Source organism: Mobula birostris, chromosome 9, assembly GCF_030028105.1.
Source record: "Mobula birostris isolate sMobBir1 chromosome 9, sMobBir1.hap1, whole genome shotgun sequence".
NCBI classification, from domain to species: domain Eukaryota; kingdom Metazoa; phylum Chordata; class Chondrichthyes; order Myliobatiformes; family Myliobatidae; genus Mobula; species Mobula birostris.
The window spans coordinates 36999462-37016250 of NC_092378.1; the positions used below are offsets into that span (position 1 = coordinate 36999462).

General features: G+C 40.1%; 1 protein-coding gene and 1 long non-coding RNA gene across 6 annotated transcripts in view; one reads left to right on the plus strand and one right to left on the minus strand.

Annotated features, from left to right (window-relative positions):
- Positions 1-14806, plus strand: part of LOC140202682 (uncharacterized) — a 71289-nt gene extending 56483 nt beyond the window's left edge. Inside the window, exon 7 of one of the 2 annotated variants that reach the window (XR_011887161.1) lies at positions 13982-14806. This is a non-coding gene — a long non-coding RNA (uncharacterized lncRNA). Of the gene's footprint in view, positions 1-11911; positions 12014-13981 lie in introns of those variants that run through there. The other variant, XR_011887162.1, reaches the window with a different exon arrangement.
- The window catches only part of LOC140202680 (proline-rich protein 5-like), a 134836-nt gene that overhangs the window by 4082 nt on the left and 113965 nt on the right, over positions 1-16789 (minus strand). For all 4 annotated transcript variants that reach the window (XM_072267834.1, XM_072267832.1, XM_072267833.1 and 1 more), the window contains one exon: positions 2966-3104. In XM_072267834.1, coding sequence (XP_072123935.1) covers positions 2966-3104 — 139 coding nt within the window. The remainder of the gene's footprint in view (positions 1-2965; positions 3105-16789) is intronic.

A 16789-nucleotide genomic window follows, 5' to 3' on the forward strand; every position in this document is an offset into this window, starting at 1 on the left:
TCAAGCAAATAAAAACAGAACTGAAGGCATTATATTTGAATATATGCAGACTACAGATCCAGGTAGATGACCTTGTATTTAAGAGATTAACAGCTATGATGTTGTGGGCATCACTGAATCATGGCTAAAAGATCATAGTTGGGAGCTTAATATCTAAAGATACGCATTGTATCGAAAAGACAGGCAGGTAGGCAGAGGGGTGTCGTAGGTCTGTTGGTAAAAAATGAAATCAAATCCTTAGAAAGAGGTGATATAGGGATCCTTGTGGGTAGACTGAAGAAACTGAAAGGGTAAAAAGATCCTGATTGGAGTTATATACAGGCCTCTGAACAGTAGCCAGCACGTGTGGTACAAACTACAACGGGATAGAAAAGGCACGTAAAAAGGGCAATGTCACGATAGTCATGGGGGATTTCAATTTATGGGTAGATTGGGAAAATCAGGTTGGTGCTATACTCCAAGAGAGGGAATTTGTAGAATGCCTAAGTGATAGCTTTTTATTGCAGCTCGTGGTTGAGCCCACTAGGGAAAAGTCAATTATGGATTGGGTGCTGTGTAATGAACCAGATTTGATTTGGGAGCTTAAGGTAAAGAAACCTTTAGGAGGCATGATCATAATATGATGGAATTCACCCCACAGTTTGAGAGGGAGAAGCTACAGTCAGATTTATCACTATTACAGTGGAATAAAGGGAATTACAGAGGCATTTGCGAGGAGCTGGCCAAAGTTGATTGGAAGGGGATAATAGCAAGTATGATGGCAGATCAGCAATGGCTGGAGTTTCTGGGAGCAATTTGTAAGGTACAGGATAGATAAATCCCAAAGAAGTGGTATTGTAAATGGAGGATGACACAATTGTGTCTGACAAAGGAAGTCAAGGGCAGCATAAAAGCAACAGGAGGGGCACGTAATGTAGCAAAAATTAGTGGACAGTTAGAGGATTGGGAAGCTTTTAAAAACCAACAGAAGGCAACTTAAAAAAAACATAAGGCTAGAAAAAGATGAAATATAAAGGTAAGCTTGCCTATTGCCAATAATATAAGAGCTATTTCAGATGGATAAAAGAGAGGCAAAAGTGCACATTAAGCTGCCAGAAAATGTCACTGGAGAGGTAGTAACAGGGAGCGAAGAAATGGTGGATGAACTTAAATTTTGCTTCAGTCTTCACTGTGGATGACACTAATAGTATCCCAGAAATTCAAGTGTTAGGAGGCAGAAGTGAGTGTAGTTGCTTTCTAAAGAGAAGTTGCTTGGGAAGCTCAAATGTCTGAAGTTCGATAAGTCACCTGAACCAGATGGACTACTCCCCAGGGTTCTAAAAGAGGTAGCTAAAGAGATTGTGGAGGTATTTGTAGTGATCTTTAAGAATTCTAGAATGGTTCTGGAGGACTCAAATTGCAAATGTCACTGCATATTTATGAAGGGAGGGAAACAGAAAAAAAATGGAAAGATAGCTTGATCTTAGTGGTTGGGAAGGTGTTGGGAGTCCATTATTAAGGATTTCAGGGTACTTGGAGGCATATGATAAAATAGGCCTTAAGCATGGTTTTCTTAAGGGAAAATCTTGCCTGACAAATCTGTTTGAATCCTCTAAGGACATATCTGACAGGACAGCAAGTGGACATTGTCTACTTGGATTTTTAGAAGGCCTTTGACAAGGTTCTGCACATGAGCTGCTTAACAAGACAAGAGACCACGGTATTACAGGAACGATACCAGCGTGGATAGAAGATTGGCTGACTGACTGGAGGCAAAGAATGGGAATAAAGGGGGCCTTTTCTGGTTGGCTGCCTGTGACTAGTGATGCTCCACAGGGGATCAGTGTTGGGACTGCTTCTTTTCATGTTATATGTTAATGATCTGGATGACAGAATTGATGGCTTTGTGGCCAGGTTTGCTGATGGTACAAAGATAGGTGGAGGGACAAATAGTGTTGAGGAAGCATGGTGTCTGCCTAAGGATTTAGATTTGGAGTAAAGGTAAAGGAGTGGTAGATGGAATATCGTGTAGAGAAGTGTATGGTCATGCACTTTAGTAGAAGGAATAAAGGCACAGACTATTTTCTGAATTGCGAGAAATGTCAGAAGTCAGTAATGCAAAGCAACTTGGAAGTCCTCTTGCAGGATTCCCTAAAATGTAACTTGCAGGTTGATCTGGTGGTAAGAATGGCTAATGCAATGTTAGTGTTCATTTCAAGAGGACTGGAATATAAAGGCGAGGATGTGGAGGCCAAGTCGTTGGATATATTTATTTCATACAAAATGTCTAACTTCCTATTACTAATAGAGCCATAGAACACTTCAGCACAGAAGCAGAACCTTCAGCCCATCTAGTATATGCAGTATTCTGCCTAGTCCAATTGACCTGCACCTGGATCATAGCCTTCCATACCCATCCCATCAATGTGCCCATCCAAATTTCCCTTGAATGTTAAAATCAAACTTGCATCCACAACTTCCACTGGCAGCTCCTTCCACACTCTCACCACCCTCTGAGTGAGGTTTCCCCGCTATGGTTCTTTAAATATTTCTCCTTTCACCCTTAAACTATGATCTCTAGTTCCAGAACAGAACAAGTTTAGCCAGGGGATGGAATCCACTGCCACAGATGGGTGTGCAGGCCAAGCCGTTGAGTATATTTAAAGTGGAGATTGATAGGTTCTTGATTAGTCAGGGCATCAAAGGTTACGGAAGAAGACAGGACAATGGGGTTGACAGGAATAATAAATCAACCAAGATGAATGGTGGAACAGACTCGATGGGCCAAATGGCCTAATTCTGCTCCTATTTCTTATGGAGTCTATCACTAAAAAGAAACATTAATACAGTGAATGACTGTGTGTATCTTTGGGATCTTTTTCAAACTTTTACCACATCCCTGCCACTTCACTTGACTTTTCTAAACTTACCTGACTTCTTGTTGACGATTTAGTTGATAATAAGACCTGGTTATTTATGCTCTTACCCAGAAAACATGCCGAGTGTGTAACTTGTTCATTTCCCATGTGTAGACCATATGTTCCCAGGTATGGAGACACCACCTTCTGTATCAGCAACTCCAACCGCAGGTAATCGCCTGACACCCCCTTAGATTCATGAACTCCCTGAAATTTAAACAGAATTAGTTCACTGGCCTGGTCTTGATTGGGACAACCATCATTCAGAGTTTTGAACAGATTATTACTATTTAAATATTTGGTTTTACAGTGAGTGTAATTAAACTGACTTGCATTGTAGAGACTGGAACATACACTTCTGAAGAGCAGTATCTTACTGCCTAATGACCTGGGTCATTGTTCCATTCAAATGCCTGAAGGCACACACTGAATGTTTCAGGAACAACTTATTCCTCTCTGCTATCCAACTTCTGAATGCAGATTGATCCCATCAACACGATCTCACTACTTTTTCTATTTCTGCTTTTGCACTACTTATTTAACTATTTAATTTATATAAATATACTTACCGTAATTTACTTTTTTTCTATTATTATGTATTGCATTGTACTGCTGCCACAAGGACAGCAAATTTCAGGCATGTGTCGGTGATATTAAATCTGATTCTGATGCTGAAAATCATTAACACCATTCTCGTAAAGGAAGCTGTCGACTTCATCCAGTTTGTCGGTCAGCAATTCAGACATGTGAAAGTTTAAAATGAAATCTGAATTGTGGAGTCCAAGAATATTGATGGAGAACCAGTAGTGTGACTTGGATTAGTTGTGAACTTCAGCTCTCTTGGATTATTCAAACTGGAAACTTAATTTCACATGAAACATTAGGTGGATTAATTTCCATCTCAGTCACACAGCTGTCACGCCAGTACCTTAAGACCAGAAGACCATGTGAGACTGGAGTTGAATTAGGCCATTTGGCTCATAGTCTGAACTGCCATTCCATCACAGCTTATTTATAATCACTCCCAAACCAATTCTCCTGCCTCTCCCTGTAACCCAATGACTTGGCTTGCACAGCCATCTGTGGCAAAGAATTCCACAGATTCACCATCCTCTGGCTAAAAAAAAATTTTCTCATCTCTGTTTTAAATGGCTAACTCTCTATTCGGAGGCTGTGCCCTCTGGTACTAGACTCACCCACTATAGGAAACATTGTCTCCACATCCACTCTATCTAGGCTTTCAACATTTGGTAGGTTTCAATGGGAAACCCCATCATTCTTCTAAACTCCAGTGAGTACAGACCCCAGAGCCAGCAAACTCTCCTTGTATGTTAACCCTTTCATTCCTGGGATCACTCTCATGAACATCCTCTCTAACACCAGCATCTTATTAAGCCTCAACATTACATCCTTGCTTTTGTACTCTAGTTCTCTCGAAATGAATGCTGACATTGCCTTTGCTTTCCTAACCACTGACTCAACCTGCAAGTTAAACCTTTAGGGAATCCTGTACAAGGACTTCCAAGTACCTTTGCACCTCTGATTTTTAAATTTTCTCCTCCCCATTTAGAATATAGTTCATGCCTTTATTCCTTCTACTAAAGTGCATGACCAGGCACTTCCCTACATTGTATTCCATTTGCCACTTCTTTGTTCATTCTCCCAATCTAAGTCCTTCTGCAGACACTCTGTGTTAAAAATGTGGGCCGTGACCTTTAATTTTACCAATGAAAAATGCCTGGAGTCTCTTAACACTTTAGTGCAAGGGTGTTTATAACATGCATCAAAAAACAAACTTTCAAAAATTAGTGAAAGTAGTGAAAAAGTCAACATTTACAAAAAGATATCTACAAGAAAGCAATAATAGCTCTGTATTTTTTCTTGTCCAGTGTGAACTCCTGACAGCCCCCTATCTCTCTCCCGTCCTGAGGGCAATGAGCTCCTTTTATAGATACTAGGACTTGCCATCTTTATTTGTCAATGAAGTTAACTTCAGACTACACATGAATTAGAACATGATGTACCCCACAATGTTTTGTATAGTCATAATACAAAATGAACAGAAGTACCTACAATAAATACAGTATACGAACAACATATACACACTTACACATCCCCATTACTAAAGAGATGGAATTCACCGTGTATGGCAGAAAGGCACCACAAAGCCAACCCGGTTAAGGACCCAGTAGATGCCACTTAACTGCCTGGAGATGACTGCATAAAACAGTAGAACCCTCGACACAATCACACACTTATAGTTAAGTACAAATAAAAACTGAAATTAAACTAAACTTTGGTGTCTGACACTTTAGCAATGTGGAGGGAAAACAGTGAGAATATACCAGGAATGACATTGAAGTGCGTACATTCTCTGCTGTGTGTGTGTGTGTGTGTGTGTGTGTGTGTGTGTGTGTGTGAGAGAGAGAGAGAGAGAGAGAGAGAGAGAGACAGACAGACAGACAGACAGACAGACACCCCGAGTGCGTCTGTAAGGAGTGTGTTTTACCAAATTCTTTCCATTACACCCTGCTTCCTCCACACCTATTTTTGTATCATCCACAAACCTGGCCACAAAGCTATCAATTCCTTCAACCAAATCACTGACATATAACATGAAAAGAAGAGGTCCCCACACTGACTGCTGGGGAACATCACCAGTTACCAGCCAACCAGAAATAGCCCCCTTATTCCCACTCTTTGTCTCTAGGTCAAAAACCTGCTCAAAGTCCATGTGAAGGAACTGTCTCTTGAACGTTTCGGTGAGAGATGACCACAAACAGGAAAAATATTGCAAAATGAGAATTGTCAACTGTCAAATAGAACCTTAAGAGTGGTTTGCAATGCTCAAATTTAATGCTGTTTTCTAGGATGGTGCTAGTTCACTAAAATAATGAATTTATATTATTCCATTTAAATTGTTAACACAGTACAGGCTCTATGGCCCACAATGTTGTGCCAGCCTTTTTCTTATTCAGCGATTAATCTAATCCTTCCCTCCCACATCGACAATGGATGATAGTCCTACATTTTTCTATATGAGACACTCTTAAATGTCCCTACCACCATCTCTGGCAGCACATACCATGCTCATACAATTCTTTGTGTTTTTAAAAAAAACCTACCTCTGACATCCCTCTATACTTCTGTCCAAATACCTTAAAGTTACATACCTTGTATTAGCTATTTCCACCCCGGGAAAATGTTTCCGGCTGTCAACTCTATCTATGGCTCTTATCATCTTGTACACCTCTATTATGTCACTTCTCATCCTCCTTTGCTCCAAAGAGAAAAGCCCTAGCTATCCTCAGAAGTCATTACCTGTAATTCAGGCAGCATCCTGGTAAATCTCCTCTGCACCCTCTCTACAGCTTCCATATCCTTTCTATAATGAGCGCAATGATAATACTTGCAATAACTTACAGCAATCAAAATGGGAAATAACCCTTTATAGACCTAAGTTAAAATGATACGTACTGAGGACTAGACAGCCAAAGTTCAATAGCTGTAAACTTGGAACTTTGACTCAGGAGGAAGAATGTTTGATTTTCTCAATATTATAAGCAAACTTTAAAAAATGTTGGTTTCTTGAAAACAATTGAAATTGGTTAACCATATGTTTTCTGATACTGGATATTCTAATAAAATAGTTGCTTGTGCAAGAAATATGCCGAAACATAAATATTAAGAGATATGCTGGAAGTATTTGGGACCATGCACTCTGAGAAATCATTGAGAGATGTTTATATCTTGTATCTGGAAAGGATTTTCAATTCATGTTAAAATGAGGACTGCTGCTTACCTTATCGTGGGTCAACAGCTGGTATCTTTGACTACACTTTAAATCTGCTTTTATCTCAAACTTGGTGAAGTTTCGTAAAATATTGAGTCAGAATATTAAACAAACCAATAATATAGCTATGATTAGAGATAACATTGTTTAACCACTTTATCAATAAACTTTTATCAGCTCCAAGCAATTCCCAGTGTTAATTTTTTTCAATTAATTTCCCATTTTGGGTGCCATGTTAGCATAGTGGTTAGTGCCACACTATTACAGCTCGGGGCATTGGAGTTCAGAGTTCAATTTGATGTCATCTTAAGGTGTTTGTATGTTCCTCTCTGTAAATACATGGATTTCCTCCAGATACTCCAGTTTCCTCCCATAATCCAAAGACATATTACTTAGTAGGTTAACTGGTCATTGTAAATTCTTTCCGAATTAGGTTAGGGTTAAATTGGTGGGTTGGTGGTGGTGCAGCTCGAAGAGCTTATTCTACGCTATATCTCTAAATAAAACTAAATGAAACTTTTGGCTTCTCTAGTAGCTTGATAAATGAATTTGGCCAGGATTCAGTCACATGATGCAAAGAAATTTCACCCTTTAATGAATCATCATGACTGAGAGAGTGGAATTAGCCTTGGAAACCATCTTTCAGGAAAGGAACCTATTCTAAGAACCTTGATCCTGTTCTAGAACCTCTGCAGGACTTTGCAAGTTCAGGGACCTTCATTGGAAATGTATGGATGTTAGGTGAGGAGAGTCAGAGATCATGACCTCTTTGTATTTTGTGGCTGTCCCCTCTCCAATCATCAAGGCTGGTAACGTGGGATCCTGTAGTTCACAACACACCATAACCTTCAAATTGAATTTGAATGCTGACAACTTCATCCCTACTATTTTCAAACATCCATTTGGTCTTTATCTCAGATCTCATCTTTCTGTGTAGCTTTTCCCTTGCTATGTTCTCTACTGTTTTCCATAATATTATTTTTTCCTATTAATTTTAGTTACGACAGGGATAGATAAAGCAAAGATTGTTCAAATTCTTGTCATTTAATGAAATAAACAGGGTCAGTGGGAAATTGTCACAAGAATATCGTTGGTATGTATTCCAGCATGCCTGAAAATAGATCTAGAAAGAACAACCAAGAGAGGAACACTGCCATGGAAGATTTCAAGAGAAATGTAACTGCACAATGAATCAACATACCAATGAACAGGAAGTGGCAAGGTGCTTTGGTTTCTTAGAAAAAGATTGTGGCTATTTTTAAAAATTTGCATGTCATCTTGCACAGCAAAACCAATAGAAGGTTTTCCTGAAATATTCTGATATAGTTAATGTCATTGAATTAGGTTTTACTCCCAAGCATGGACACTAATTGCATCACTAATACAAAAGCAGTCATTGCATTAAAACAAAAGCTTGTTTCTCTGTTTTAAATGCATCTTTTGCTTCCTTCTCCAATCAAAATGACTATACACTTACCCCCATTGCTACCACACCTATCCTAGCACACTTTGATCCTTACAGTCAATAGAAGGCTATTTCCACTCTGTTAACATTTCAGCTCAATGACCAGTTTGCAGGAGCACTTGTGCTCAATTTGCAGTAAGAAACAGAACTATGGTGTCACATTCCAGTGAAGAATTTAGACACTCCACTTTGTGTGCAGTGCTGTTTCAAGACAATCTGTATTATTTTCAGGATACCCTTTTACATCATCATTCTCACACACACACACACACACAGACATACTTTTAGTTGAGCAGGAAAAGTGCTGTTATACAAAAACAGAACCGAACAATAAAGTTTCCATTAGTTTCAAAACTGGAGTAGACTTTTTTTTTCAGAATTCTCACAGCATGATATTTTGAAATTGTCTGAAGCTACTTCCTTTCCCCTGCACATAATGTTAAGGGTTTCCCACTATCCAGCTGTCACAACTCTTGGGTACTTTATCGCCAATCTGGGTCTGGTATGTACACTTGACAAGAGCTGCTCATTCTATTAACAGCAGCTGTCTGATCCTTTTGTTCTGTGGTTGAGGGACCCCCCGCCCCCTGCCCCCACCCTCACCCTGTATTCATACAGATGATACATTTTCAAATTGCCCACAAAGATTCCCAAGGCAAATCTTCCAAAGGTAAAATATATTCTTGTCACATCTGAAACGGATTTCCCACAATTATGGTACTAATTTCCATGAATCCCCAGTAGAAGCAGAGTTTCTGATATAGAGGTTACAGTGCTGCAGTCTTACCCAATGTATAGGCCACCTATTCAGTTTCACTGCAGCCCTCCCAACCTTGCCCAGGCAGTCAGGATGAAGTCCATACTTCAGCGGTCTCGTCTGAGGTCTATCACTTACCCCACAGAACCTCGGGTTGTTTGGAATTCAGAGACAAACGCTCAGAACAAGTAAAAGTTAAACAAAAAGCTAGAGGAACTCAGCAAGCCAGGTAGCGTCTATGGAAAAAAGTACAGTCGATGTTTTTGGCCCGAAATGTTGACTGTACTTTTTTATTCCCCACAGATGTTGCCTGGTCTGCTGAGTTCCTCTAGCATTTTACGTGCGTTGCATACATTTTCTGCATCTGCAGATTTTCTCTTGTTTGAAAGTTAAACAAAAATCCCTGTAACTATTTTAAAATTTATCTTTATCTACAGATACCATGCAGGTTTGGCCCTTTGAGCTGCGCCACTCAGTAACCCCAGATTTAAACCCCCTACCCTAATCACAGGACAACTTACAAAGTCCAATTAGCCTACTAAATGGTATGTCTTTGGACTGTGGAATGAAACTGGGAGGAAACCCATGCATTTCACAGGAATTGACATACAAGCTCCTTACAGAGGATGCTGGGATTGAACTCCAAACGCTGACGCCCCAAGCTGTATTGATTTGTGCGAAACAGTACTCTACAGTGGCTGAAGTCCAATGAACAAAAAAATTTATCTTTGTTTTTCTCTTTACCAATATTGCCTGGTCTGCTGAGCATTTCTGGAATGTTTACTTCGGATTTCCGGTATCCCCAATGTCTGCTTTCCAACTTCACATATTCAGCAATACTTTGCTTGCTAGCCTATCTCAATAAAATAAATACTAGCCATCATGACAGAAAATGAAAGGGAATTAAGAAACACATTGAGTAGATTATTCTGCTTCTTCTTAACAAAGGAGATGACCTTGCCTTTGGTTGCTGGTGTTGTGAGAAGTATGATCACTCTGTATTGAAATCAAATAGATATTCGTTGTACATGGCCTTTATGGCTTCATTCCTTCCAATAAAGACGATTTCACCATAGAAACTGCAGCAAACCCAATTCTATTGGAGGAAGGAAATGTACATAAAGAATAAAAAGAAAATGAACTAGAGAGAGGAAGAAGCATTAAAAAGCCTGATTTCCCCAGCTACACAATACAATCCTTGTACGAGAGAACAGTCAGGAGCCTAAAAACATTCCTCAAACTTTGGCATGGCTCTGCTGAGACGGGCTGTTAGAGAATGAATTGAAGTGTAGCTTATAGATACTGATAAAGGTTACCCTCTTTGTCTGCTTCACTCTTATTGTATGCTGCGGCTGTGCTCAGCACTCTGCTGACTTGAGGGGGGCTTAATAATTCAACTAAAAGTCAGCATGGCTGGCATTTAAACCAGTTTCTGTATTTCACTGTGCAAGTTCACAGGCCTACAGATCACTGAAGTGAATCATTCAGGTATGCAAAAATGTAGGCAGAAAAAAGTACTACCTTCACTAGAAACTAAAAGAAACTCCTGAACAGAAATGCTGTTTGAAGTTTGGTTCCATTTTGTGTTACTGCACTCTTGCAACCCAACTTGGACTGAAAGAACACGGGTGAGCCCACTGATGGAAGGGCCTCCTGAAAACAATGCAAGTATTAATAGAACAATACTGCCCAGGTAAGGTGGAGATTAATTATTGCCACAAAGTTCAAAGTAAGTTTTATTATCAAAGTACATACATGTCACCATTTACAAACCCGAGGTACACTTCCTTGTGGGCATGCTCAATAAATCTAAAGAATAATAACCATAACAGAACCAATGAAAGACCATACTAACTAGCATGTTCAACCAGACGGTAGAAGACAACAAACTGTGCAAATAAAAAAAGAAATAATAATAAGTAGTAGTAAATAAGCAATAAATATTGAGAACATAAGATGAAGAGTCCTTGAGAGTGAGTCCATTGGTTATGGGAACATTTCAATGATAGGGCAAGTGAAGTTGAGTGAGGTTATTGCCTTTGCTTCAAGAGCTTGGTGGTTGAGAGGTAGTGATTGTTACTGCACTGGTGAGTCCTGAGGCTCTTGTATCTTCTTGATGGCAGCAGCTAGAAGAGAGCATGCCCTGGGTGGTGGGGGTCCTTGATGGTAGATGCTGTTTTCCTGCAACAGTGTTTCATGCTGATGTGCTCAGTGGTTGGGAGGGCTTTACCTGTGATGGATTGGGCCGTATCCACTACTTTTTGTAGGAATTTTGTTCAAAGGTATTGGTGTTTCCATATCAGGCAGTGATGCAGCCAGTCAATATACTCTCCCCCACACATCTCTAGAAATCTGAATCATTCAAGATGATTATTGATACTTTCAAGTTCTTCCCAGTTTCTAACTTGAAGTCCTGAGACTGTTTCATTTTCACTCCTAGCCCTTTCTGGTATTTCCAAGTCTGAATGTTTGAAACCGCAGTGAGCAAAACTGTTCTGAATGGTCCTGCTGCCTATTTCTCAACAACTATCAATGACAAAAATCAGTGCTTTTTTGTTTGCACTGCACACTACACAAACGCATGCAAATGAAACTATTTAAAAATTGTTTGTTGTAAGTGTGGTGTAGTGTCTAACGGCCACACAAGCGCATACAACTGACACTAGCTAGAAACTATTCAGCAAGTCTCCTGTCCCAATTAAGCAGCATAGTGTCCTAAATAAGTGAAGGGAATCCCAGCTATTTTCTCTTAGTTTTTGTTCTTTAAGAGTTGTTCCGTATAAGCGGCTACCCCAATTAACCAGAATCCACTGTTATTTGGTTTCAATCTGCTGCTAGCGGTATACCTTATGAGTCTTTCAGTACACCTTGCTGATGTCAGCAGTAGATTCAATAAAATCTTTTTAAAATAATTCATCTAATCCCATTGTTGGAAAGCTTGTCTCGACATGGGCCAAGCCTGATTATGCACGTGATCATAACTTCATGATTTTTTTCAGGAACTGCTTCTGTTCACCTTTACGTAATGACAGAGGACCTTTTCCCATTAACAAGCCCCGCTGTCAAAACTGCAGGCTGCTGTATCGCTAATGTCAGCAGCTGTCTGGAATTCACCGCTGACAAATGGGTCATTGTGGCAATATCAGCTGCCTGTTTCTGCTTATTCTTGTTAGTTAAGAGTCAATTGGTTGCATATTCCTACACATCATAAATATTTATATTGCCCAATAAGATTCCAGCATGGTACAACAGAATCCCTGAGATGAGCAATTCTGTCCAATTTAGCAGATAAGGTACCCTGTCCCATCTGTTATTTTAACAAGTTTTCCATGAAGGGATAGGACTCCCTGTAGGATCACATTAACAAAGCACATCTATACTCAAAGTAGATGCCTGTCTGCTCCAGCCCCCTCACCAGTCTAAAGAAAGGCCAGACTTCAACATTCCAGTTGGTCTTTAAAGCTCTTGCCTTGCATTTGTGGCTTGGCCCTCGCATCTTCAATGGGCTAGGATTTGGAAATGGGCTTTATCGTCGTCTTCTGGAAGTTTCCAATGGAACCGCAGCTAATTAAGGTCCAAACCTACCTCCAAATCAGTTTTCCTCCTGTACACAGCTCCCCTCCCTCAACATCCACTCCACCCCCCCACAGGAAAACATGCAATACCTGTACTTCTCTGTATTACAAAGTAGGAATAAATATAAAATTGGATAAAGGGTTTTTACCCAGACTGCAGGTCAACGTACACATAGGATTGGGATGAATTCATGGAGGTTTTCAGAGGTTTTGGTGTAATTAAATATTTACATCAAGGAGGCAGGAGAAAGAATTTAAACAGTAATATCAGTCTGGAAGAAATCTGAACAACCATTTTATATTTCACTAGTCCAAAAATCAGAATATATTTCCAACACTGATGAATCAACTCAGGGTCTGGAGTATTTTTTTTGTGGCTGTATTTTACTGATATCTTACATGTGCTTACCATCTTGTATGTGCTATGTGTGCTTTGTGCTGTGTGGGGCTGTTGGTACTATGTTTTGCACCTTGGCCCTGAAGTAATGCTGTCTCATTTGGCTAATTCATGGAATTCATGTATGGTTGAAATGACAATTAAACTTGAATTGAATCAAATTCCTCTTGACATGCACAACTTTAGAGATTTATCATGCTCAGTGAGAAGAGAAGATTAGATTTTTTAAGATGCATTTATTAACTGAAACTCTCATCATAATCGGCAATTTTCATTAAATGACATCCAATAGCAATGTCAAATTAAAAATTCATCTCCTTCTCCCATTTGTTTGAGGAAGTAATCCTGCACCAAATGACTTGGTGAGTAAATTCACATGGATTGGTGCTGAGTTATCCAGTGCAGAACACACCAGAGTTGATTTGTTTGCATACGTAGATTCCTACAGCATGGAAGCAAGTTCCTTTTGTTCACTCAGTCCATGCTGATGATCGAGCTCCCACATACACTAACCCTATTTTATTCTCCCAATATTCTAATCAATTCCCCTAAGATTCTATCATTCACATACACACTGGTAGCAATTTACAGGGTCGAATTTATCTAAGAAACCACATCTGCAATGTGGAAGGAAATCCATGTAGAGGATGTGAGAACTCCACACAGACAGAACCAGAGGGATTTAGAACAGGGAGGTTTGGGGCTGAGGTGAAAAATGCATCAGAAATTAAAAGTCTGCACTTTCTGGGCAATGGCATGATTAAGCTTATATAAGGCTCATCACAATAGACTGGAAATGTAAAATCTACCATTCATATTAATAATAATGATCAGTTAGCATTGAACTAGGTTGCTAGATCAAGGGAATAATTGTGGACTTCAGGAAGGGGAAGTTGAGTGAATACACACTAGTCCTCATCAAGTGTTCAGAGTGGAAAAAATGAGCAGTTTCAAGTTTGAGGATGTCAACACCTCTAAAGATCTATCCAGGGCCAACATATTGATGCAGTTATGAAGAAGGCACACCAGCAGCCACATTCCATTAGCAGTTTGGGGAGCTTTGGTATGTGACCTAACACTCCAACAAATCTCTACAGATGTACTATGGACAGCATTCTAACTGGTTGCATCGCCATCCGGTATGGAGGAGCCAATGCACAGGATCAGAAAAGGCCGCGGAGGGTTTTAAACTCAGTCAGCTCCAACATAGTCACTAGCCTCCTCATCATGAAGGACATCTTACAAATGTGATGCCTCAAAAAGACGGCATCCATCACTAAGGACCCTCACCACCCAAGACATTATTACCATCAGGAAGGACGCACAGAGGCCTTAAGACTCACACTCAACATTTTGGGAACAGTTTCTTCCCCTCTGCCATCAGATTTATGAATTGACAATGAATCGATGAACATTAGCTGACTATTTTTGCTTTCTTATATAACTTATTGTAATTTAGGGTATATTTTATAACTTGCACTGTACTGCTGCTACAAAATGAGAAAATTCACTACACTTGTCAGTGAAAGTAAACCTGATTCTGATTCTGCTTGTTATTCCAATGGTGTCAACTTGGCCATAGACAAGAGTTGGGCTATTAAACTATTGCCTTGATTTTATGTAACTAAAAAAGCTATGATGACTCTGCAAGAATCTACTTGATTTTGTTCTCCAGCTTCTTAATCAGTTACAGCCTTACATTTAATCTGCTCATCCTCAGTCCAAGATGAAAGAACCTGGAATAAAGAACAAATATCTTCTAGAAATAAATCATCACAGGCTTTCCATTCATGGAGATGTTAATCTTAGCTATTTCATGATTGTGTGCAACATAGGAATGCAACAAACAAGGCAATAAGAGCCTACAACCTGAATTAAGAACATTATTATCAAAATGGTGGGTGTAAAATGTTGCCCACAACAATTGCTATTAAATTCATCCTTTCTCAACTCCTTATTGTTTTATGTTGATTTTTAGAACTGCAAATTTCTGCGACTAACTGCATAGCTATATATGTGGGAGTGCATGTGGTGTGGTATAGCTGTGCTAGCACTACACAAGGATTCCAGTAATTCCAATAATAGGTCTTTCTCTGTGTGTAAATACTTCCTTTGACGTAGACTGTGTGGCATCAAACAAATCTGTTAATCAAAGCAGAAACGGAATTATTTATAAAGCATTTTGATTCACTTCCAAAGTGAAAGCAATTTACAATTGGTGACTAAGCAATTAGGCTAAACAATATCAATACAACTGTGCCTGTCAATTATTAATGCTCCATGATAAATGGAGAAGGTTTTCCTGAAGAAACAACATTTTTTCTCGTGTGGTATTGACAGGATTGTGGTGACCAATGATCTTTGTGGGACAAGGGCTAGGTGATATATAGCAAGAGTCACAAGAAGCTCTGCACTGGAAATTGGACTGAGTAGCAGTGTTCATTTCATGAACATATTGCAATATAAAACATGACAATATCCATTTTTGGGTCACTTTCTGTCACTTAGGAAATTCCACTGGGCACTTCCAAGTGACATCCGTTAGTCTTGCGAGACCACAGATCCGCGCCTGGAAAGTCTTCACTCTCCAGGGCGCAGGCCTGGGCAAGGTTGTATGGAAGACCAGCAGTTGCCCATGCTGCAAGTCTCCCCTCTCCACGACACCAACGTTGTCCAAGGGAAGGGCATTAGGACCCATACAGCTTGGCACTAGTGTCATCGCAGATGTGTGACTAAGTGCCTTGCTCAAGGACACAACACGTTCCCTCAGCTGGGGCTCAAACTCACGAACTTCAGGTCGCTAGTCCAATGCCTTAACCACTTGGCCACGTGCCCACTCCAAGTGACAAATTGTTCTTATTTCTAACACATTTCAAATAATATCATTCTATGCCCAATACTTATTCTGGAACATTGCACCAGAAATCTGAAAACACTGCTCTTTCCTGGGACAATTAGGTATTAAACAATGCAATGCAGGACCAAAGCCGGACTCCTCAGCTCCCTGTCCCCTTTGAAGCAGTGTGTCTGTGGGATGGGGAGATGACCCAAGCCCGAGGGAACCCATGCAGTAACTGAGAGAACATACAAATTGCACACAGACACCAGAGGAAATCCGAATTGAACATGTGTGTCTAGAGCTAAATCTTTATCTTTTACCCCTCAGTTGCCCTACCTTATCTAGTGATCTCTCTTAAAAACTCACACTACCCACCCCCTAATCTTTCAACCTACCCCCTTCCCCATCACAAGCCTCCACTACTCAGACTACTTAGAGCCAAAAGCACTCCCTCCTAAGAATCAAAGAACTTTACAGCATAGAACAGTCCCATTTGGCCCAGTTGCCCATGCTAACCATGAAGTCTCTCTATGTCTACAATGCTACATTCAACACATTTTTGTGCCTTTTATAAACGTACTAATCAGTCCAACTATGTTCTTCCTTTCTCTTCTTGCTTTCCATTTAATTGCCCCAGGCATCTACTCCGTTAAGTCTGCCGGTTCTCTCTGCCTTTTGCCCTCAGTCCTGCAAGGGCAAAGTACATAATTTATTTTAAAGTACATAAACACTGTGCTGCCGTTTCGGCCCTAAACAGTATTCTCTGAATGGTTATTGAAGCGTGCAGTGTGTTGCCAAGGCCAAAATTATGACACAGGGGTGCTGTTGTCTTTTAGCTCCAGAGACACATGTTTGATTGTGACTTCTTCTGGTGTCTGTGAGGAATTTGCATGTTCTCCCAGTTACTGCATTGATTTCCCCTGGGGGCTTGTTTCCTCCCCATCTCAAAGGTATACTGCTCAGAAGGGTTAATTGGCCACTGCAAATGATCCCGAGCATAGGATGCTACTGGGAGTGTTAGGGGTAGACTTACATGAAAGATTGCATTCCAGGTTATCAAGTGGGA